Source organism: Motacilla alba, chromosome 8 (genome assembly GCF_015832195.1).
Source record: "Motacilla alba alba isolate MOTALB_02 chromosome 8, Motacilla_alba_V1.0_pri, whole genome shotgun sequence".
NCBI classification, from domain to species: domain Eukaryota; kingdom Metazoa; phylum Chordata; class Aves; order Passeriformes; family Motacillidae; genus Motacilla; species Motacilla alba.
In genome coordinates this window covers 9665986-9689092 of record NC_052023.1, presented here as the reverse complement: position 1 = coordinate 9689092, position 23107 = coordinate 9665986, and the positions used below count along the sequence as shown (strand labels likewise).

Here is a 23107-nt window from a genome sequence, read left to right as displayed (position 1 = left end):
TGCCAGCCCCACCCTGTGCGACACACACAGTGTGCAGCCCTCCTCGCACCCCCCGTTGAGTGTGTGCACACAGCTGGGTCTGTCTCAAGCACACATACCCCCCTTCCAGCTGTGTTTTCCAGGAGAAAGGGCCGGACACAGCAGGTAATTTATATATAATATATATATTTACTCTTTAAAAATAAACCTTCAGTCCCCACTACCGCCTGTACAAACTACAAAAATAAACCTTTGCTCTCTTTGATATAAATAACTTAGATGGCGTGTTGGGGGGGGGGGGGGCTGCCCGTCGTGCCCACGCCTGGCACGGGGACAGGGTCCCCAAGGCCACCCCTGCTCAGCGGCAGTGTCAGGGGGCCTGGGGCCGCAGGCACAGCAAACACCGCTGGAGTTAAAGTGCTGGGTAACGGCGCGGACGGTGCCCGGGATGGGGACGGGGACAGGGACAGGGGCTGGCTGCAGGGACAGCCCCGTTGCACGGGGACATGGTAAGAAATACCGTTTCCCAGCAAGAGGTGCCTGGTGGCACCATGGGAGCCCACATCAGTGTGCAGCATCCTGTGCGTGCTCAAGCCTGTGCCATCCCCTCGACAGAGCACAAGTGTGACACAGGGGCTGTGATCCTGGGACAGCTCAGGGGCTTGGCACAGCAAGGACCACTCCAAGGATCTCCCCCTTCCAAAACCCTGCCTGTGTGCTGGGGAGCAACAGGCTCCCTTTCTCCACTGTGGCACATGCATGATCTCCAGCCTTTCTGTCCTTGCCACTGGGGAAACTGAGGCACGGACTAGCATGTTGGAAGGGGTGAGCTGCCCATGGAGTGGGGGCATGAACCAGGTCTCTGCCCCCAGGCTCCTGCTGCCTCCAGTGAGCAGCCCTGCACTGGGCAAAGGGTCTGCCCGCTCCCTGCCTGCACCCTGGGCAGCCGGGTGAGGCTGTAGGCTGAGAAATAAATCTTTTAAAATAAGCTTAAAAATATATATCTCTCTATAGATAGTTTCCCTTTGCAATAAATAAAGGTGGGGGTGCCCACCCTAGGCCTTGCCCATGGCATGCCAGGGCATAGCTGGCTCTGGGGCTGCCCCCTTATCAGAACAGGGGGCATCAGGGCACCCTGTTGGGGTACCCCAGCTCATGGCCTGGGATGGGTGGTCCCAGGAGGAGGTGATGGGGAGCAGGCAGTGACCCCACAGAGGGGGGAGCTGGCATGGCACCGAGTCCACCTTGCCAGCAGCTCCAGAAACAGAGGGGGGAGTTAGTGCTTCCATTTCTGGGGGGCAATAAGTCCAGGGCAGGATAACCCCAAGCCCTGGGTGATGGGACACGGCACCAACGGTACAGCCTCAGATGAGGGACACACGGGCACGGCATGGCCTGCACACGGCTTGCATAGAAGTGCCAGCCTGCCCTACCAAGCCCTGGTGCAGGGTGCAGGGGGCCGGTCCTCCTCAGCCAAGACCACTCCGGCGATTAGCAGCACGACACGGGTGACCCCGCTCTGCACCCTCCTGTGCCCACTGGGTGCTGGGGAGATGCTCTGCCCAGGAACCAGCAACCTGCAGGGAGAGAGATTCGGGGGTCAGTTGGGTCCCTCCACACCCACCTCACACCCCCACGCTGCCATGCACTAGCCCTGGGTAGGGCGTCCCCAGGCTCACCTAGCGCCAGGCACCTGCCCCGTGGTGTCCCATGTTCTGCATCTCAAAGGCGTCAGGCACAGCGGTGCCGCTGGTGCCGGGCTCGTCCAGGCAGTCCCGCTCACTGCTGGTGAAGCTCTCAGGGCTGAAGGTGGGGTAGGAGCCAGGCAGTGTGGGGTGCAGGGCCACTGTCACTGAAGCGGTGGCCGTGACGGTGGTGTAGCTGCCGGCAGGACCCTGCAGGTGGGTGCTGTAGGTGGGCAGGGCTGCCGGCGGGGGCGGCCGGGCGCCCGGTGGGCCGGGCTGCGGGGGATCTCGGGGCAGCGCGGTGCACGGCTCCCCGAAGGGCAGGGGGGCTGCAGGCTGAGGGCCAGAAGCCTCTTTCTTCCCCTGAACCTCCAGGCTGTCCTTGTAGGGCTTCAGCACCTAGAGGGGGAGCATGAAGCGTGAGGGTCCCCAGTCATATTGAGCGTCCCTCTGGCAACACCATCAGTCCCCATCCCCCAACTCTATCCATGACCCTCTCCCTGGGGATGCAGGGGAGTTGGCAATGCCACAATGGGTAGAGACACTCACAGTGATGCGGGGGAAGCTGGGGTCCTTGCCAGCCTCCAGTAGGATGTGTGCTGGGGTAGGGGGCACAACGAAGGGTCCCCGTGGGCTGCCTGGCCCCACGCTCTCCGTGTAGTGCTCCGTGTCGGAGGGCTCAGGGAAGGTGGCGGGCCAGGCTGGAGCACGTCGCACATACAGTCCCCCAGGGCCCAGACACGGGGGTATCGACTCTGGTGGGGGCAGGCAGGGGCCATTATCCACCAGAGATGCCTGGGGAGAGAAGACAGGTCAGAGGAGCCAGGGACAGAGGAGTATGGAAAAGTAGGGAGTATGGGTTGATGTGAGGATGGGGATGTGGGTGATGCCTGGTGAAGCAGGGATGGGGTCAAATGAGTCAGGGAGGGATGGGGGAAGTTGTATGTGGAATGAAGCAGGAACAAGGTCAGGTAGGTATGGGTCAGAGAAAGGATGAGGGAAAAGAGGGATGGTACAGGGCAAGGGATGGACTGAGGTGGTTTCGAGATGAGACTGTGACTAGACTATCCAAAGATGGATAAAGGGTGAAAGGTGGGCAGGGAGAGGGGCAATGGGGGATGGAGAGACATGGGTACAGGGCTGGGGAGGATGAGGGGGAGGTGGGATGGAGGGGTCTTGTACCTCAGGGGGTGGCCCAATGACAGAGAGCAGCACGGGAAGCAGCACCAGCCCGTTGAGCAGCCCCAGCAGTGTCAGGATGGTCAGCACCGCAAAGAAATACCTGAGGGGACCATAGGCACATGGGGTAAGCAGGCACAGCCATCATGAGCCTGTCCCATCACAAACATGGCTTCCCATTCCACACTCCCTGGCCCTGCCATGTCTCCCCAGCCTCCAGGCAAGATGGAATGGCAGTCCCCAGCAAGATGTCCTCACCAGCTACCCCACATCCCCACTGCCAGATGGGAGGGCTGCCACACCCACCATCCCCCACTGACAAAGCTCTTGTAGGGCAGCACGTGGCTGATTTACCCTTCTTCCATGCTCACCTCATGATGAAATCAAACTCAGAGCCAGCCAGCATGAGGACACCCAGGAGGGTGGAGACAGCACCATCCATCACAGGCGCAAAAGTGTGCTCCAGTGCTGCTGCTGAGCGCACGTTCCTGCTCCCCGCAGCTGTCAGGAAGCCCTGAGTGGGATGGAAATGTCATGCGGGGCTGTCCCTGTGTGCCACCCATGATGGGCCACCCATTAGCACATGGCCAAGTGGGTGAGGGTGCCAGGGAGTGGGAACTGGCATCAGCCTGTGCTCACCAGGGCCACATGGACAGTAAACTCCACACCGATGCCCACCGAGGCAATGAGGATGACCACAGGGATGGCGCTCAGCTTGATGCCCATCAGCCCCATGATGCCAAACAATTCCACAGCAATCATGGCCAGGATGGAGACCTGGAGGGTGGTGGGGTCAATGAGAGATGGCTTTGATTGGCTGTCCCGTCACCCTGGCAAGCCTGACCCTACTCCATATAGGGCAGCCTCACCTCAATGAGCCTTTTCCCTCTATTTGGGGTATCCCTCAGTCCCATCTTCTGGGGGTAGCCCTCACCCTGCTCTGCATGGATGTCATCAAACCCCTGCTCACTACACACATTCCCATCATAATGGGTTCCCTGATCCCTCCATGTGGCTCCCCCAACAACTGCCACCTCCATATGGGTGTTCCCATCACACTCTTCTGTACGGATGTATCCAGTGCCCCCTGTTCTCTTCATCAGTAATATAACTGATCCCTACATACAGGAGTCCCCCACCCACTGCCACCCTCATATGGGCATCCCTTCCCCTCAGGGTGCCCCTGGCCACTCCACCACCCAATTCCCATGAAGCAGGTACCCAGGGCCACTCATCAGGACGGGAGAAAGGCTGCATGTCCCTGACCCCACCCATCGGGACCATCCCCGTGCATCAGGGTGCGTACTCACGATGATGCCGGCGGTCCAGGGGTTGAGCAGCAGCAAGGCGCAGACGAGGAAGGTGCAGGCCAGCAGGATGCTGATGGCCAGCAGGAACCAGTGCCGCAGGCCGATGTACTGCTCCCAGAAGAGGAAGGGGTAGCCGCTGGGGTAGCTCAGCACCCCGTGGCGCTGGGCGGCCTCCTGGCAGATGGCCCGTACGCTCTCAATGGCCTCCACGAAGTCGGACGTGCGGCGCAGCCCGCTCAGGTAGAAAGGGAACTGGGCGAACTCCAGCGGCTGGGCTGCTGGGACTGGTGAGGAGATGACAGGCAGTGTGAGGGTATGGGCGGTGTGGTGTACAGGCAGCACCAGAGCACCACAGTCACACCAGCCTGAGGGCAGCCTGGGCAGCCTGCTGCCTGGCTGGCTACCACGGCTTGGGGAGTGTGTAGGGAACAGACTGGGGTCAAGGAGAAGGGCAGGGCATTTCTCTGCCTGTAGGACTTCTGTGCGTTAGTGGGTTACTCTTTGCAGTGAGATGCTCATTGAGCAGGCGTGTGTTGCTAAGGGCATAGGGAACATACAGTGCGATGCTCAGGGTGTGGGATGCAAGAGGATGAGGGTTAAGCATGGGGAAGCAAGGCAGTTTACCAGACGGGGTGAGGGATGTGAGGGGTTTCCCTTCAGGGCAAAAAGGTGTGGGGAGTGGGGTACTCTGCAGGAGGATGCCGGGGGCAGAGGGGGCCCTGGGGAGCCCACCACGCTCACTCACTTCGCAGGTTCTCGCCCGTGGTGTCGTACTTGTCATGAATCCACTCGGGGGGTGGGGGGTAGAAGTTGGCCTGGGAGGCAGCAAAGCCCAGGGGGTCATTGCTGGCCCACACCGTCAGGCAGATGTAGAAGGTGTCAGGGGGGATGATGCCGTTCTCATCCACCAGTCGCCGTGTGGTCAGCTACAGGAGAGACCAGGAGTGGGCATGAGCTGGGCAACTGGGGCAGAGACATCCCCAGCCCAGTCAGCCCAGCCCTGTCTCCACTCACCTGGTTGAAGTTGAAGGGGTCCTTCTTGTTGCCAGTCTGGATGAGGAGCTTGTAGGCCAGTGCCCCATCCTCGGAGCCATTGCGGTAGCTGTCATGGGTGATGCGCCCGGCCTGCCAGTCCCTGTCGAAGGTGGCCTGGAGCCCTGGGAATGCAGAACGGGGGGTAAGCATCCCTGGGGACACACCACCCTGCACACCACCCCGTGTGACCCAGGGAGTGTGGTGCCAGAGGGATGGGCACGCAGAAACCCCAAGGCTCAGCTTCCAGTGCTGGGCACCTTGGGACCATCCTCCCCAGGGTACTGCACACAAGGGAAAGCATTCCCAGGCCAGTGGGGAGCATGCAGGCTGAGGAGAGGACTGTCAGGCAGGGGAGGTCATGGAGAAGAGGCATGTCCCTCACCTCTCAGCCAGTCCTGGAAGTAATGGAGCCACATTTTAGGCAGGTCGCGGTTGCCCTCCCGCACCACGTACTTGACGGTGCTGAAGGCCTGGTGCAGGCTCAGCAGGGCAGCCTGGGCACCCGGGTAGTGGAAGCCACCCTTAGTGACAATGAACATGTTGTAGAAGGAGAAGTACTTGAACTGGGCCGAGATGAAGGCGTGTGCCTTGGTGTCCCGTGGCACGATGTCCGTCAGGTAGAGGCCATCGTGTACCATGGTGGTGCCATAGAGGCTCAGCCCTAGCAGTGCCAGGAACAGCACCACCACTACCACCTGTGGGGACAGCGAGGGGGTCAGGAAGAGTCCTGTGCCACCCACCCACCCTGAGTGGCACCACCAGGGCTGTGACCCCCTCACCTTTGTCCGGGTGCGCAGAAGGAGTGGGGCGTACTTCTCCCGGGCGAAATCCGCGAGGCTCCAGCGGCAGAAGGGCAGGGGGACACACTCCCGGCCGCCCTTGGCCTCATCCAGCTGGGACAGCAGATCCCGGGTGGAGCTGGATGGGGCGAAGACCTGCGAGCCCAAGGGGTCACCGTGGGGCAGGAGGATGGCAGGTGAGGTGCACACCTGGGAGGTGGGTGGCAGGACGGTGACAATATGGTGGCCGGAGGGGTCACACCGCGTGAAGGCTTGCACAGTGGTGGTGATCTGGGTGCTGGTGGCCATGCCGGGGTGCCCATAAGGAGATGGGTGGCAGGCATGGTTGTCATTGGCGTCAGCAAGCTCTTGGGGCTGGATCTGGATGACCCTTGAGGAGCAAGGGCTGCATGGAGAAAGAGGAGAGAGAGAAGGATGAGATATTTAGTCACCCCGTCTTCTTTAGGGACCTGTGGGGTCAGACCCAGCCCGGCCAGCCCAGTGCCAGTACCTGTAGAAGCAGCAGAGGATGTCGAGCCGGCGTTTCTCCCGGCGGTGCAGGTCCAGGCTCAGGATAGCAGGGAAAACAAAGAGCACCATGGCGAAGTTGAACACAACAACCACTGCAGCCTGCGGGTATTAGGGGACACACGTCAGAGTTGGGTCTGGCCATCCCTTCCCATCCCCTGGAAAGGGACCGTGGCCCTACCTGGAGGGAGAAGGCACGCAGGGCAGGGATGGGCACCAGGGCTGCCATGAAGAAGGCGATCATGTTGCTAACAGAGGTGAGAGCCACACTGGTCCCCGTGCGCTTCAGACACTCGCCCGTCCGCTCCTGCAGGGACAGAGAAAGGTGATGAGAGGGACCATGGGGAAGCAGGAGGAGGCTGAGAAGCCCTGGGCAGTGCTCAGTGCTCACCTTAAAGGGGATGTGCTGGCTCATCTCGGTGAAGGCGTGAGCCAAGAGGAACATGTCATCCACCCCAATACCGAGGGCCAGGAAGGGCAGGACCTGTCACAGAGCAGTTGGTGTGAGCAGAGGGACGTGGCCACCACCTGAGGGGGGACTCGGCCTCCCCTGAGCCCTCAAGGTCCCGCCCACCTCACAATACCCAGCTCTTCCCCCAGCACATACCTGGGTGGTGGCTGCATTGAAGGAGATGCCCAGCAGTGAGCAAAGCCCCAGGCCAGAGGCGACGGAGAGAGCCACAAGCAGGACCCCAGCCAGGCCCACAGCCCCCTGGGACTTGGAGCAGTCCCACCGCAGCATGGTGACACAGGCGTAGGCCAGCTGGAAGAGCACAGTGGGTTAGCAGGGGCCTGGGGGGAGATGGAGGGATGGCAGAGGACAGAGAGAAAGGGCACACGTACCATGAGGAGGTAGCCCCCAGCTACTCGGATGACGCTGACGTCAGAGAAGGACTTCATGATGTCATTGAGCGTGGTGGTGGAGAAAGCATGGACACTCTGTGTGGCGTTGGGAGGGATGGAGTCCTGTGCCAGCTGCCAGAAGTGCATCCCATTAGAGGAGTCAGGAGCCTCCTGCTCTACATTACACCCACCCCAGAGCTATTCAGGGTGTCAGCGTCACCACTGACAGTCCCTAGGGATGCACTGGACTAAAAGAGAGTAGTGCCAGAACCTGTGGCCACATGAAGACCTGAGCACAGAGGGATGCCATGCACAGGCTCACTCCTGCACAGCCCCATGTGGGGGCTGTTCCCAGTGCTCACCTCCACAAATTTCCTCTGCCAGGCCTCCAGGATGGCTCCTGCCTTCTCCTCGCTCCAGCTGATATCATGGATCTCGTAGTCATCCTTGAAGTGCTCATAGAGCTGCCGGGGGCTCATGAGGAGGAACATGGTCTGCAGGGCCTCGGCGCTGGGGGACAGGCACGCACCTCGCTGGGACCGGCTGCAGCGCCCCAGGATGCAGGAATGGGTCCATCCCCCACCCCACAGCACCCATCCCCACCACAGACACCCAGGAGAGGACCCAGGCCTCCTGCTTCCTTGCTCTGCCTTGCTCCAAAGCACTGCCTTGCTCACTGGTCCTACACACTCAGCAGCCTCTGAGACAGCCCCACAGCCCCTCCTGCAGCCAGGGCAGGTGTCCTGCCCTGTGCCTCGGGATGCCCACACCACAGCAGCCCTTACCGTAGCAGCTTGCCCTGGGAGTCTTTGGTCGTGCCGCCTAAAATCAGCTCCTGCTGCCAGCGCATGAACTTCCTGGAGAAGCCGTGGCAGCCCCCCGAGAGTTCGGCCGGGATGTCGGGGCTCTGTGGGTGGAGGGGAGGTGTCAGGACTGTGGGGCTGGCAGGAGAGCAGTAAGCCCCCACACCCAATCCTGGTCATCATGCACTCTGACTCACCTGCTGGCTCTGCTTGTTGGGGGCACTGGAGGGACACTGGGGGTCCCGGGGGTCCAGGCAGGGTCGCTCCATGTAAGCTTGTCCCACCTCTGCCTTGTCTAGCAGCTCTTTGAAGCCTTCCAGGGATGTGAACTGCCCCAGCTCCTCCATCAGCTGCAGAGGGTCCAGGTTGCTCCACTGGATGTCCGGGCGGCCCCTGGGCAGAGAGCAGCACTGGGGTCACGGGGGATGCCAAAACCCACACGCAGTGCCACCACTGCCACCCCATCCCAGGGGTGCTGCGGATGCCCTCACGGGCAGGATGTGGGGATGCAGATGAGCATCAGCCCCTAGCACATCCCGTACACCCTCCCGGGGCCGCCCGCGGAATCCCCCGTGCCCTGTGCGCCACAGCGGGCCATGCCCCGAGTCAAGTAGCGTGCCTGATCCTGTTAGTCCGGGACAAAGCAGGGGGAGCCAGCCCTGCTGCCTGGCCCCGCTTTGTGTGAGCAGTCAGGCCGATTACTGCCCGTGGGCTAATGTCTTGATAGAGGGGAGCAGGCAGGCAATAGCTCCCGGCATCCCTTACAGCCCTTCCTGCCATTTTCCCCCAAGCTGGAGAGTTTGGGGCTCAGCAGAGGTCCTGGGGGCTCAGCACAATACTGGGAGCTGGGTGTGGAGTATGTTCTTGGAGGTCCAGCAGGACTGCAGGGGACTTGGGTACCCAGGAAAAGGGTTTTTCCCATTGCCTGCAGATGCTCTGCTCCCTCCACCCCAGCCTGGGGAGCTGGGGGCCAGCTTCCAGCCTCACTCAGCTTCTTTTTTAAGACAGAAAGGACACACAAAAAAGCCAATAACCCAGCCCAGCGCTCCAAAGAGGGGAAGAAAAAGCCCCGAGCAAGTGTGGGCTCTGGGGAGAAACACAGCCTAATAATTCATGAAGGCTGGCTGGGCCAGAGCCGGCCGCTCGAGATTCCCACATACCAACCGGAGCTGCTGCTGCTTCCAAAGAGAGCCCCTTTTATCTGCTTTCGCTTGCTTCACTGAGCCAGGGCAAATCCTTTTGTCTTTCCATAGATTGCTGCTCTTTGTTCTCCCAGCTCCCACCCCGCTCACCCCTTGGCGTTAAAAAGGGGGACGAGTCCCCATGGGCCGGCCGGCACTCAGCCGGGGTGCCCGCCCGGGCACCCGCTCCCTCGGCTGCTAGGAGAGACGAGTCCCATGGCTGCTCCGGTGCCACCCTGCCTGCCACGGACCTCAGGCCCAGAACGCTGCCCAACCCGGCAGGCAATGCCACCAGCGTTCCATCTGGCACAGCCACCCCAGCCCCACTTGCTCCTGCTCTCGGCAGCTCCCCAGCCTGGGATGGGGAGAACCTGAGGTCTTGGGGGGGCAAAACCAGCCCCCTAGTCCTGGCTGGGGAGGCTGCGGCCCCTTCCCCCTCCTCCCGTCCGCAGCAGCCTGAATAAGGCCACTATTTCATCTATTTGGCAAGGGGCAGCTTTCAGAGCAGCATTAGCATGAGAAAGCACGGGGCTGCGTTTGCTGACAATGCACAAGCCGCCCCAGCTCTCCCGGACAAACACACGCGTAAACAGAAGGAATGTGGGGGAGGCTCCCCCGGCCCAACCCGGGGTCCCCAGCCCCACCACCACGGTGCAAGGAGCCAGCTGGGAGTCACTCACCACCCAGCCCAGGGACTCTGTGCCCTCTGTGCCCCTGGCGCAGCTCAGGAGTGTGGGTACCCCCTCGCAATTGCGGCACCCACAAAATGTGCCAGGGGCGGGGGCAGCAGCCTCAGGGACCTGCCTGTGGCACAACCACTGTCCCCCGTCCCTATCCCTGGCCGGTGGGAAAGCACAGCTGGGATGGGATGAGATGGGATGGGATGGGATGGGATGGGATGGGATGGGATGGGATGGGATGGGATGGGATGTTCCTGCCTGTGGGCTGCAGCCCCTGCAGCAGTACAGCCCTACCTGTGCCACCGAGGCCAGGCAGGGGAGGACAGGGACCTGTCGCCAGGGTGTTGACCCAGCGGGACAGCAGTGGTGGTGGGACCAGCCTAGGGCTGAGCAGGACAAGCTGCAGCACTGAAGCACCTCGGAGCAGGCAGAGCCAAGCTGTGAAGGGAGGTCAAGCACAGCCCCTCGGCAGCATCCCCAGCTCCTGCTCCCACCCAAGGCCCCCCGCAGCCCAGGACAGTTCCCCACACACACTCACGGGAGATAGGCTGAGCCTCCCTGCAGCTTGGAGCCTTCCCAGAAGCAGTCCAGAGGTGTCAGGATCACACAGGGGAACAGCTTCTCTATCATCTGCAGGAGGAGATGTGAGGGGTCAGCAGGGATGGATCAGAGCCCCCCCAGTCTCCCCCCACCTTGCTGAGCTTCCCAAACCTGTGCCTTCCCACATCCAGCCAGCAGTGCCTTCAGAGCACCTGGGGCTGACAAGCCCTGTCCCCACCACTGCCATTCTTTGATGGACTGATCCCGCGGGTCAACAGCCACCCCCGGGGGGGCTCCAGAGGGCCATCCATGACCAGCACTTACCCTCTCGATCATGCCATTCTCAATGATGGGGACACCTGACTTGTAGCAGATCTTGTTCAAATCCCACGATCTGGAAAGGCAGAAGGAGGAGCTGAGAATGGGCATATCCCACAGGGGACATGGCAAGGGGCAGAGGGATGTGCAGGGCACGGTGGGGGTCCCCGTCCCCCATCTGGAGCCGGACTCACTTTCCGTACAGTGAGACTTGAACCTTGCTGGCGGCCAAGGCCGCCTCGAGGTGGAGCTGCAGGGCCTCCTGTGTCAGGATGTTATCACCATCCTTCTTCGGGGTCTGGATCAACATCTGGGACGTGTAGACGGACTCCTCACCCAACTTCTCCTTGGTGTAGCGCAGCTCCTGGCTCACCCGGCTGCCCGCTGTGGAGGGGACCACGATGTGCCCTGTCAGTGCCAGGGCAGGCAGAGCCCCCATCCCACCTATTTGCCCTGCCCATCAGGATGCCCAGGGAATGGGATGGGCAGAATCAAGACTGCGCAGCATCAGATGGTGCCATGCTCGGTCACAGGGGCTTCTTGGTGTGGGGTTCCCCAATTGCTGCATCCTCTGGGCGCTCACACCCAAGGGATCTAAACAGGGACCACCTCAGGACACACTGGACCAGGCATCCCCCTTCCCCCCAACACTGCACCCAGCCCCAAAGCAACTTGTTGGCTTTGCTTTCACCAGAAAAAAAAATACAGACAGATGGTTGGTGAAGCGGAGTGCACCCAACCTGTCCACTTCCACCCATGCACTGTGGTGCGTGCTGCAGATGCCCAAAACCGGCCCACAAAATATGAAACAAAACTAGGGGCACCCCAGCCCAGCCCAGCTCCTCCATGGCACCCCAAGGCAGGCAGGGAAGGAGCATAGGGAGAGGCAGGCGCCCCAAAGTCCCTGCAGGTGTAGGCTGCCCCCGGAGCAGTTTGGGGACAGGGGAGGGAGGTGGTGCTGGGGACATCACTCTTCCCTGCCAAGGCTCTGGGATCTGTCTCCCTTTGGCAGCATGGGAGCTCCGAGCACAGCAGGGCCAAGGTTTCCAGCTGAAGCCACCGACTTCATTTGCGGCTGCCTCGGCGTGGAAGAGGAATCCCCTCCCAGCCAACGTGGCTGGGACCAAACCCTGCACGGTCTCTCGCATGGCTGAGCACCAGCCCAGGGACAGCTGTCCCCATCCCCTTCGAATGGGGGGCTCCCATCCCTCCTGGCATAGCAAAGGGGAGGCAACACAGCCCAGAGGAGGGTGGGAGGTGGATCCTGAGACCCCTCCCAAGTGCATCACTTGGCTGCCCTGCTCCCAGCCCCCTGTCCGGGGTGGGAGGGATGCAGCCCTGGCACTCTGGCGTGTAGCCCCCATCCCAGAGCCACCCACCGGGCTACCCCAGGATGCCCAGCGTGGGATGCTTCCCAAGGCAGTGCCGCTGGCAGGGGTGAGGCCAGCTCCTGCCCAGCCCCAGGAAAGCGAGTGGAGGTCACGATTCATCTGCACCAGGATGCTCCCTCAGCAAGAGGCGGGGGCCCCGGCGGGCCTGGCCCTCCGCCAGCACCGAGGAGGCCAGAGCGAGACCGCAAATAAGGAGCAGAATCTTCCCTTTTAATGACTTATTATATGGGTTGGTGTTTTGGTCTTTTTTTTTCCCCTGCTTTTTGGGAACGGGGAGGGCAAAGCATCTTTATTGTTCCTGGCTGGGCCAGGGAGCAGCTGGTGTCCATCAGATGCCAGTTGGGATAGAGGTTGTGCCAGGGACAGGGAGGGGGGGACACGGCCGCGGCTTTTGTGTGTGTGTCAGAGGGGATAGCAGCACCCAGGGCGAGGGGACGAGGACACACGGAGGGTGGGTGTCGGGGGTGGGGGGAAGCGGGACGCCCATCCCGTTCCCAGCAGGCTGGGAGGTCGGGCAGGAGGTACGCCAAGCTGCTCTGATCTCAGCCATGCCACCCACGCCGAGCCCGGGCGGGAGGTGGGACACAGCGATGAGGGGGTGCCCGACAGCGCTGCTGCTCCCGGGGGATGCATCCTGCTACGCCCTGCCCTGCCGGCATCTCCGCCCAGCACGGCTGCGGGAGGAGCCACACATCTGCAAGCGTGGGGTGGGGGCGAGCCCCCCGAAAAATTAAAGAGGAGGGGGGAAGAAAGAAAAAAAAAAAAAGAGAGAGAGAAAATAAAAAGCCGTCCCTTGTAATTAGTGTTAATTTGGAACAGGGCACTGCGAGCCGTCAGCAAGCTTCAAAGGCCGTGAGGAAGCCTCAAATTCCAACACCCTAATTAACCAAAGAGCAACATGAAAAGACAAGGCAGCGCACACAGGGCTGCCAAGGACACTGCAGACGGGCGCGCGCCCGCCGGCCGGCCAGCCCGGGAGCGAGCGAGGCGCCCCGCACCCCCGAACAGGGAGCGGGCTGGGGGGGCGCCCCGATACCAACAATGAGCACGTTAATGAGGAACTGTATGTAAATTCTTCCTTTTTGTTGTTGCTGTTGTTGTTGTGTTGGGTTTTTGTTGTGTTGGGTTTTTTTTATTCCAATTAACAAAGGGAGCCCTTGGCTTTTTCATGCAAAGGGCTCTCTGGTTCCAATCAGGCGTCCGGTCCTGCTTACTAACAGCCTGCTCTGCTCCTCGGCAGGGTTTGGCTGCAGTGCCCTGGACCCCCAGCTCCCTCCAAAATCCAACAGCAGTGCTTGGGGGCAGGACAGTCCTCCCGAGGCTGGAGCATCCTCGCTGGGGTGGGGAATTGCTCCTTGGTACCACTGCCTGGGGGTTTCACGCTGCGGGGTTGTGGGTGCCGGCTCAGAGCAGTTCCGGCTGGGTGGTGGATTGGGACCCTGCACCCACTTGCACTCCACGCTCCTGGGGTGCGGAGCAGGCTCCTGCCATGCCCAAGCAGGGAGAGGGGATGCTAAGGACGGGACAAGGTCCCTGGCAGTGAGCGTGGCTGCGTGTGCGGCTGCCTCCCATCCACGGGCCGTGCCGGGGGAGCCCTCTCCATAATTACAGCATCCGCCACAAAATTATAGAGCAGGGCTGGAGCCTCCCTGCCCCCTTCCCGGCCACCCTGCCTGAGCCATTCCCCTGCCACTGCACCCCAACCCCTCCTGGCACGGGACCCACAGCCACGGCATTGCAGCCAGTTCACCCTCACACAGCGGGACCAACTCGTGCCCTCAGCTGCTCCAGCCAAGACAGAGCCTCAGCCCCTGTGTTGTCCTCCTGCCCTGGGAGGGGTCTGATCCCAGCTCATTCCACATCTCCCCAGGGGTAGCCAGAACCTCCCAGACTCATCTCAGAGGGTCTGGGGTCAGATGAGCCCATGCCAGATCCTCTGCCCACAGTGCAGTTCCAAAGCCCGCCCCAGCCCAGGGCTGGCCCCCTTGCAGCCACCCCGCTGGTTATGACAGCAAGGGGACCTCCCACCACGGCAGGAGGTGAACAAACCCCGTGCTGCCCTGTCTCCAAGCACCCAAGGGTGGGGGGCAGCAGGCTGAGTGTGCCAGGGCAGCATGTCGGGGTGGCACGGGGAGGACAGTGGGCCCAGGCAGGCTGCCAGCCCCACACTGAGCCCTGCCTGCTTGGCAAGGCTGAAGGCGAGGGAGGGATGTGGGAGGTGCTGGGGAGCACAGAGCGGTACCAGTGTCTCCCCAGGAAACACATGCTGCAAAGACCACTCTGTCCCATCGGGCTGGGTAGAGGTCACGATCAACAGCACTGCCACCTCAGCGCATATGGCAGCCAGGCACTGCCAGTGTTGTCACCGCTTGAGTGACTTGGGTGGGACAGGATGACAGGGAGGGAACGCTCCTGGGTACACATTCTCACTTGGCCCCCAAAATCAGGCCCTGTCCTGCTTGGTGTAATGGGGCTACGGGATGTGACAACAAATGTTGAGCTGCAGATTCGGCTGGTGCACAGGGGATGCTGCAGCCCTGACCCCAGCTCCAGCTGGGCCCACTAGCAAGAGACTTGATGAGCAGCTCCCTTTCTACAGCACAACATCCCAATGCTAGGGTTGGGAACCACCACAAAGGCACAGCTGGGAGTGGGGCAAGGTCAGGCTGAGATCCCCTGGGAAAAGCCATCCCCATGGGGAACCCCCTTTGCAGCACCCCCCCGCTACATGAGGCACCCACGGGGGCAAAGGCAGAGCGAGCACATCCCGCTGGCAGAGATGCCTGCCCTGGGCCATCGGAGCCCCAGGGGCTTCGGAGGGACGCCAGAACCATCCTGCAGCTCAAGCACTGCCCCGCATCCCGGCGGGAGGGGGTCCCGAGGCACCGCCCCAAGCATCCCTCGGCTGCGGCTTCCCCGTGCTGAGCGGCGTGCAAGCCGGAGGCCACCTTCAAAGTGTTGTGGGGCGGATTAGCTGGATTAGGGAGGCAGTGAAAGGACCCATGCTGCTCCGGAGGAAGTCTCGCCCAGGGCACACTGAAAGAGCCATTTTTACCTGTCCCGGCCGCTACCGCCAGCCTCGCCAAAAGCCCGGCGGCCCCATCCTGTCAAAACACGTCCTCCCGGCCGCATTCACCCCGCGGCTCTCCCGGCAAGGGGGGCAGCTGCGTGGCAGATGGGTGCCCCCAGCAGCACGGGGGGACGGACGAGGGCTCGGCGCTGCCCCAGCACCTCCAACCAAACCCAGCCCCGCGGAAGGGGCTCCCGACTAAGTCAAGAGGGGCGGCAGAAGACGGGGATGCCTTCAAAAAGCCAGCGGCGGAGGGGCTGAAAGGGCCCGTTTGGGGCCAGCTCCCCAGCCGCCGGCCCCGGCCGAACTCTTTTGTTTAACGGCGAAGCTAAATTAATGTCTTTATTACCCCAAATCGGGGGGCGGCGGTTCCCAGCACAGGGAGGGGGGCAGCCGGGAGCTCGCACCGCCCCGGCCAGCGCCGAGGGGACAGCGCGACCCCCGAAAAAGAGAGAGGGGGAAAAAAAAAGGGGGGGGGGGGGAAGAGGGGATTCAGTTGGGAACTATTCACCGCTAAGACTCCTGTCAGCATTGACATAAATTTCCACTGGTGTTGGCATTTAGGCATTTGCCATTTCCATATGTATAGGGCTGCCTGTACTAATTATGCTAATCACCCCCTCTGTTGGCTGCTGTGAAAAATGGCCACATTAGGCACTCCACTGCTTGCTAATGTCACTTAATGTGTGGTTGAAACATACATTCATCCCCCTCTGAATGGTGAAATTTTTCCACATTGCTGGCTTCATTCAGGCAAGAAATGAATTTTTTGAACTCAGACCACTTTTCCAGGCCCGAGGGAGAGGCAGATAATAAAACCCTCTTCTTGGGCCCTGGCGCTGCCCCCTCCCAGCCGCCAAATAACATTTAAAACACACAAAAAAAAGAGCCCGTTCCCTAAGTCCATAGATATGTCCAAGTTAAAAAAACATATATATATATAAAGAAAAAAAAACCCAACAATTTCTAGGAAATAAAAAAAATATATAAGTTGAAAAGGAAAGCAAAATGGATAGGAGCAGATAAGCCACAGCCATCTGTAAAGTCTTCCAGTCTCTTTGGGTTAATTAGCAAAATTTTCCAGCCCAAAAAAGCTGACCAAGCTGTCAAGGAAGGAAAAGGAAGACCAAGAGGTTTTGCGCTCACCTCCCAAAGATAAACAAATAAAGGTGAACTGCCTGGACCCATCTTCTGGTGGGTGGGGGGCTACTGGGCGAGCCTCCTTCCCTCCCCCCCTTCTCGAGAAGAAAGGTTCTTTCAGAGCCAGAGGGGACTTTGGAGCAGAGGGGAGAGCCAGGCAGTCAGGTTTTTGGGATAACAAGGACCTCAGCACTTCATGGCAGCAGCACTCCAGCTGCTCCTCACTCCTCCAAGCCCCCAAGTGTCCCCACAGTGTCCCCACAGATACCCAGACCCTGCAAACAGAGAGGACAGCAGGGTGCTGAAGGAAAAATCCCACCAGGCCAGGCAAGATAGACCCCAGGCACCCTGGGCTGTCCCTCTCCTTCCTGCCGAGCAATACCTGTGTCACCACACCCCCAGAGAAATGGGGACCCTCTTCCCCAGGACACCCATCCGGACAGAGCAGAGACATGGCAGTCCAGGAGCCACCCCACAGGAGTGAAGCCAGCTCTGGCCGGATCCCAGCAGGCATCTTGCTGCCCCAGACACGGGGGCAAACTTCCATCAGAGCCCCCCAACCTGTCAGCACCGGCCACACACAGCCCCCCAGATTCACCCGCTCCTTTCTCAGCCCTTGCACAAACATCCCACCCCACAAACCCACCCACCCAGCCACGAGACCACCCACCTCTCTGTGTGCCCACCCAGGAATGGCTGTGGCATCCCTCTCACCCCCGCTGCTGCTGCCCCACACCCCTGCACGGGACCCACCCAGCGCAGTGGGGACAGGGGCTGGGAAGAGAGGCCACACAGACAGTGCTGAGGGCGTTCAGTCCCGTCCTTGTCTTCCTCTTGGGGCTTTCCCATTCCCTGTGCCCCTCTCTCTGCAAACAGAGTCAGCCAGCACCTCCTCTCCGTCCTGGCCTGCCGCGGGGGGAGCTCCAGGCTGCATCCCAGCCCTGTCCTGGGTGCCGAGGAACTGATTCCTTGTGCCAAGAACTGTTGCAGAGGTCAAGGAAGGACAGAAGCCACTGCCAAGAGGGTTGGGGGTGTCTCGGCTTTGTGCCCCAAGATGAGAACAAGAGAGCAAATCCCCCTCACCCCCATAAGATGCGTCCTATTTCATCCCACCAGCATATTTGGGGTGTCCATGACCCCTCCAGGAAAGGGACAGGGTCTTCTCCAGGGAGACTCAGCAGCTCTTTGAGAGTGCGACGGCTGTGCGGGGCGCTTGGCTGTTCCGGTTAGGAATTAACCCGGCCTTCCTTTGAACCAGCCCTCAGCGCTATAAATCAGGCAGACCCATTCACCACCCAGGGCTCTGCCTGCCCAGAGCTCGCCTCCCCGGCCCCTTGGCCCTAAAGACGCCCTGGGAGAGCCAGGAACAGCTGCCAGGTGTCTCGAGGTAACTCAACACTCGCCGCTAGCCGGGATTGCAAAGCCTCCGAGTGGCTAATTGCTTCGGAGGAGCCTAATTGAACATTTCCACAGTCGAGTCCAATTTATGGGGTGACACAGCCTCCTTCCATCTCCCAAACAGGGATACGGGTCAGGCATTACCCCAGAACACCACAAGAACCCCTCAGGCAGCCCCCTGGTCTAAGGACATTCACAGAATTGGGACAGAGGACCCTCTGCTTTCCCACTAGTGGCCGGGGTCACAGCCGAGGCTCAGGAGGACATACCGTCAGCATGGCCCGAGTGCTGACCCCAGTCAGGGGGCCAAAGCAGGGCTGCCCCCCCTATTCTCCTGTTCGGGGAGGAGGGGGATGGCACATCAGCATCATGCTCCCATGGGAAGCAGCTGCCTTCTCTCCCCTGCTTGCCAGGATCCCAGCTCCCAGAGAGCTGAGCTCAGCCTGCAGCGGGGACTGCCTGGCACAGGGTCACACTCTGCTCCTGCAGCGCTGGGACCTCACCTGGGTGGGGTGGTTTGCGGGTTGGAGCATCACCACCCGCACCCTTCAGGCTAGCTAGGCAGAGGCAGGTGGTCGGGTGCAAACACCAGAGGCTTCCTGGAGCCTTAAACCTCCCTGCCCCTGAGCTGGGACCCACTGGGCTAGGATGATGGGCCTGGGATTCCCTGCACGCATACCCTGCCCCTTAGACACTCTACAGCACTGCCTCAGGGCTGGGATGAACCACAGTCCCACAAACATCGCCTCACAGACCCAGAGGAGACAGGAGCTCGGGTGCCCAGCATCCTGGGGATCCCAAACACTTGGGACCAAGCTGATGGGATGCCAACTTTGCCAGCCAAAGAGCAAGAATTGCATTGCTTCAGCCTGTGACAGTGGTACCAGGCTCACTGCAGAGGACACACACTCCAACCCTGCCACACACGTGGGACCGTGAGAAAGGAGCAGCTGAGAAAAATCCCAAAGCAGCTTCAGGTGCTCTGGATGCAACCACAAAGTCTGGGCAATTGTATTCCACTCTCCAGGGGCATCCCAGGCCCTCTTGTCCCCTGATAATGCCCATCCCCACACCAGCAGGATGGGGTGCAGTGATCAGGGCTGGCCATATGCGGGGGATGCTTTGATCTCACCAGAAAACGCAGAAGCTCAGGCTGGCGGTGAGGCAGGGACCTACAGATGGCTACGGGGAAGGGAGGCAGCCCCACAGCTGATACATGAGACTGAAAGTGTCACCACAAACCTTCCTTCCATACCCTGACCCACGCATGCCACCCCATGGGACTAAAGCCATCTCAGACACATCGTCATTGGTGGTCGCGGGTTGTGCCAACGCCTGAGGATGCTGGGGCTGTGCCACCCAGGAGCAAGGCACGGAGGGGTCTGCCCCAAGTGCACACTCCCGGGGGAAGAGCCCTCCCAGGAAGGACAAGGGGGGGCTCTGCGTAGCACCCTTGGCATCGCACACCGTCCTCAGGCAGGCAGCACAGATCCAGAGCGGGGGCTGTGCGCAGACCCCAGGGCACCCATTGCCCAGGAAGGGGCAGGACTCCCCACGTCAGCGGTGTTTCACCACGGAGTAAAAAAAAAAAAAAAAAGAATTAAATCCAACTCCTGACACTGAAGATGAGAAGCCATGAGAAAGCGAAGGTTCCTGAGAGAGGCCCCCGGCACCCACATTACAGCCAGACCGCAGTGTGGGGGAAATCCCCCAAGAGCAGCCGCAGTTGCTGCTGGCTGTGCCCGTGCGAGCAGGGAAGCACAGTGGGGCACAGGAAAAGCCGGGTTTCTGGGCGCTTCCAGCCGTCCCCAGGCTTGGCCCCTTCCCCATCCCGCTCTCCACCCTGATGTGCCGCAAGTCCCATTCCCCTTAACAGGAACAACCACAGCCGCTTTCCTGGCCACAGTTCTGCAAAACGCTGACTCCTTGCTACCCCAAAAGCACAATAAAAATTCAATGGAGCCGGAGCCACGACCCAGAGTGAGGGAACCACGGAGGGAGCACGTCCCTCCTTCAGAAGCCGCAGCTCAGGCGCTGGCTGGACCGGGAGGTATCACTGGATTTCTCTGCTACGTGTTGCAGTGGAAGGGGGTGATGGAGACGAGATCTGGGGAGGGGGAACAAACATCCCTGGGGAGTGGGGAGCAGGTGGGAGAGCCGGGCATTCCTGGGCAGGGGTCCGTGCGTGCATCTGTGTGCAAGCAGCCAGGGAGCGCAGAGCTCTTTTTTTTTAAATTAAAAAAAAAAAAAAAAAAAAAAAAAAAAGGGGGTGGGAGAGCAAAGTTGCTTCTATTGTTGAACCAAATCCAAGAGTAGCTGAGGACCACACAGGGAGCGGGGCGTGGGGGAGGAGGCAGCACTCCCGCACAAAGATGGCTGACACCCCTCCGCTGAGCAACATCTGCCCCTGCACAGCACCCCGCGGGGACCCCCGCCCGGGGGATCCCCCCGCCGCCCCCGGCGGCACGGACGGGGGTGCGATTCGGGGTGCTGCCCCCCCGGGGGCCCCCCAAAGCCGAAGGGAGGCACAGGAAAAGCAAATCCCAGATCCGTGAAGCAGGGCTGCAGGGATCGGGGAGAGAAAACCCACGCTGAAGTTATTAATAACAAAGGAGGGGGATCAGCCGCTTCCACTCGGAAACGGGGATTTGCTCCCGCCTGACCCTGCCCGCGCTCCCGTTCCCCCCGGGCCGGGGTCCCGGGCCGGGACTGGCGGCTCCGCGGCGCCAGCTCTGCCCCGCTGCGGGGCCGCGGCCGCCCCCGGGGGTTCTTCCCACCAGGAAGGGGGTGTCCAGCACCATCCTCGTCGCACGTGTCAGCACCTTCGCGCGGGGACCCCCGCAGGGACACGCTTGGGGGTCCCCCTTCAAGCCAGCACCACGCACCCGCGCAAGGCGCAGCCCGAGCGGCCGCGCAGACGGGACCCCGGCTCCCGGGCACCCACGGCCCCGCGCTCCGCGGCCCCGGAGACGGGACGCCCGGCGGCGGCATCCTCATCTTCCTCGTCCCGCCCCGCTCCCGCGCTGTCACCTGCCTCCCGGCCGGCCCCGCACTCCGCGCCGCGCGTGGGGGACAAAGCCGCGGCCGGGAGCGGGACCGGCACCGTTCCCACGGGCGGCCGAGCCCGCAGGGCCGCGCTTACCTTCCACCCAGAGGTGCTCGATGTCGGTCTCGATGGAGGCCACCCGTAGTCCCACGGCCAGCGCCCCGAACACCAGCAGCCCCACGAAGAGCACCTTCCCGCAGTGCCGCTGGATCCGGCAACCCAGGGCGAAGAGCAGCGCCTGAAAGCGGGCCCGCAGCCACAGCGGGGTCCTCTGGCCCACGGCCCTGCCCTGTGGAGGGGGCGAGGATCGGGTCAGCCCGGGAGAGGAGAGGAGAGAGCCCCTGCCCGGGGAAGGGGACCCGCGGCGGGGCGGGATGCCCGCGGCCGCCGCACTCGGCTTCGGAGCGGAACCGCGAGCGCCGGAGGTTCCCCGAGTCGGGGGACACGGGGGTCCCCGCACCCGCCCGGCCCGCCCCGGGCTCCTCCGCGCTCTCCGAACTCCCCTCCCCGGCCCGCAGCCCCCGCGGGAGCGGGCGATGCTCGCCCCTCACTCACCTCGGGCAGCGGCTTGCGGCGGGCGGCGCGGAGCGGCGGCGGCGCGGCGCGGGGGGGCTCGGCCGGCATGGCGGGGCGGCTGGCGGGGCTGGGCACCCCCCGTTATGTGGGGCCGAGCGCGGCGGCGGCCCCCATGCGCGCGGCGGGGCCGTGCCGGTGCCGGTGCCGGTGCGGATGGAGGGCTGTGTGTGCGCCGCCGGCCGCCCGCCGCGCCTCTAAAGGGGAGGCGGGGGCGGGGGGCGCCGGGGCCGCGCCGCCGCCGCCGCTCCCATTGGCCGCCGCCGCCGCGGCAGCGCCCATCGCCGCTGCTAAGCAACGGCGCGCCCGCCGCCGGCGGCCACACACCGCGCTCCCCCCCGCGCCGCTCCGCGCCGCACCGCACCGGCCCCGCCGCGGGGGGGAGCGCGGCGCGGCGGCACCGGGGCACCGGCACGGCCCGCGCCCGGGGCTGCCCCACAGCTCCGGCACCGGCAGCCCCCCACAGACAGCCCCGGGGATGGGCATCCCCCCTGTAAGCGTCCCCCGGGGTGGGTGCGCAGCCCTCTCACCGCCCCCGCCACAACTGTTCCCCCGAGGATCAGCACCCGACAAAGTAAAGCATTCCCTAAATCCTTCTTCCACAGCTACCCCGCAAAGGGTAGGCAGCCCCCTGGAGATGCCCCAAGGAATGGCATCCCTCCTAAGCGTGTCCCGAGGGCAGGGTGTTGTGCACATAGCCTCTCCTCCAGGACCCCCCCCTCCTCCCATAGCCATCCTCCTTGGTCCAGGCATTCCCCCATATGCTCCCTCTCCCCAGTGCTGGGCAGACCTCCCCCCCAGAGCCACCCCAAGGGCCAGGTATCCACTCCAGAGCCAGGCATCTTTCCACAGCTACTTCCCAAGAGATAGGCAGCCCTCCTACAGGCTCGATATCCCACTGTGGCCACCCCCCAAGGGCCTGGCAGCACCCTTATAGCCATATCAAGGGGTAGTCAGTGTTCTCCCAGAGTCTGTGCGTCTCTCTTAACAGCCATCCCGAGGGATGGGCACCTCTTCTTCAAGGGCCAGGTGTTCTCCCCCAAAGGACCAGGCATCTCAGTTAATGCCTTTTTCCAACAATATTCACCCTCCCTTCCCCTCCTCACAAAAGCAGGGTGTCCACCCACCCCCAGTACCAGCTGTACCAGTACCAGTCCCCCCAAAGGCCAGATATTCCCCAAGGCCTCAGTGTGGGGCAGGAAGACACTCCACTCCTTTGGTGTACCCACAAGTGCTGCCCCATCCCCTGTCATGGGGAGCCAAGCCCAACACCCCAGAGCTGGAGGCCAGGGGCACAAAAACACCATCCATGGGGGACGGGAAGTGCAAAAGAGCTAAATGGCACTCATAATTTGTGGGGTGGTTAGGATTGTTTCTCTGCTCATTTCAGTCCCTTTTCAGTTCTTTATTGGATAGACCTGCTGCTGCTCCCACCAGGAAAGCTGCCCCAAGGAGCTGCTGAGGGCGCCCAGGGAGGTTGGGAAACCAACATGGAGCAGCACCCAACTCATTTGCAATCCCCTCATCACTACCTTGGAGCAATGCTGAAGGTGCTCAACCTGGTGTTTCCCTCGACAAAAACGGGGGACACCGCAATAAATAGAGTGCCTGGGGCAGTTTCTCCATGCC

General features: G+C 61.9%; 1 protein-coding gene across 1 annotated transcript; it reads right to left on the bottom strand.

Moving 5' to 3' along the window:
• Positions 1 to 145: 145 nt before the first annotated feature.
• On the bottom strand, positions 146 to 21760 carry PTCH2 (patched 2). Its single transcript, XM_038144884.1, is given in 26 exon segments — positions 146 to 1556; positions 1659 to 2063; positions 2214 to 2459; positions 2847 to 2946; positions 3215 to 3357; positions 3483 to 3620; positions 4154 to 4437; positions 4899 to 5079; positions 5168 to 5310; positions 5571 to 5883; positions 5968 to 6373; positions 6479 to 6597; positions 6677 to 6802; positions 6887 to 6979; positions 7103 to 7258; positions 7339 to 7470; positions 7701 to 7848; positions 8124 to 8245; positions 8339 to 8534; positions 10541 to 10632; positions 10867 to 10936; positions 11055 to 11244; positions 21002 to 21194; positions 21461 to 21559; positions 21561 to 21688; positions 21691 to 21760. Coding segments are annotated over 25 exon segments (4293 nt in total). The 3' UTR covers positions 146 to 1556.
• Between the last annotated feature and the right edge of the window lie 1347 nt (positions 21761 to 23107).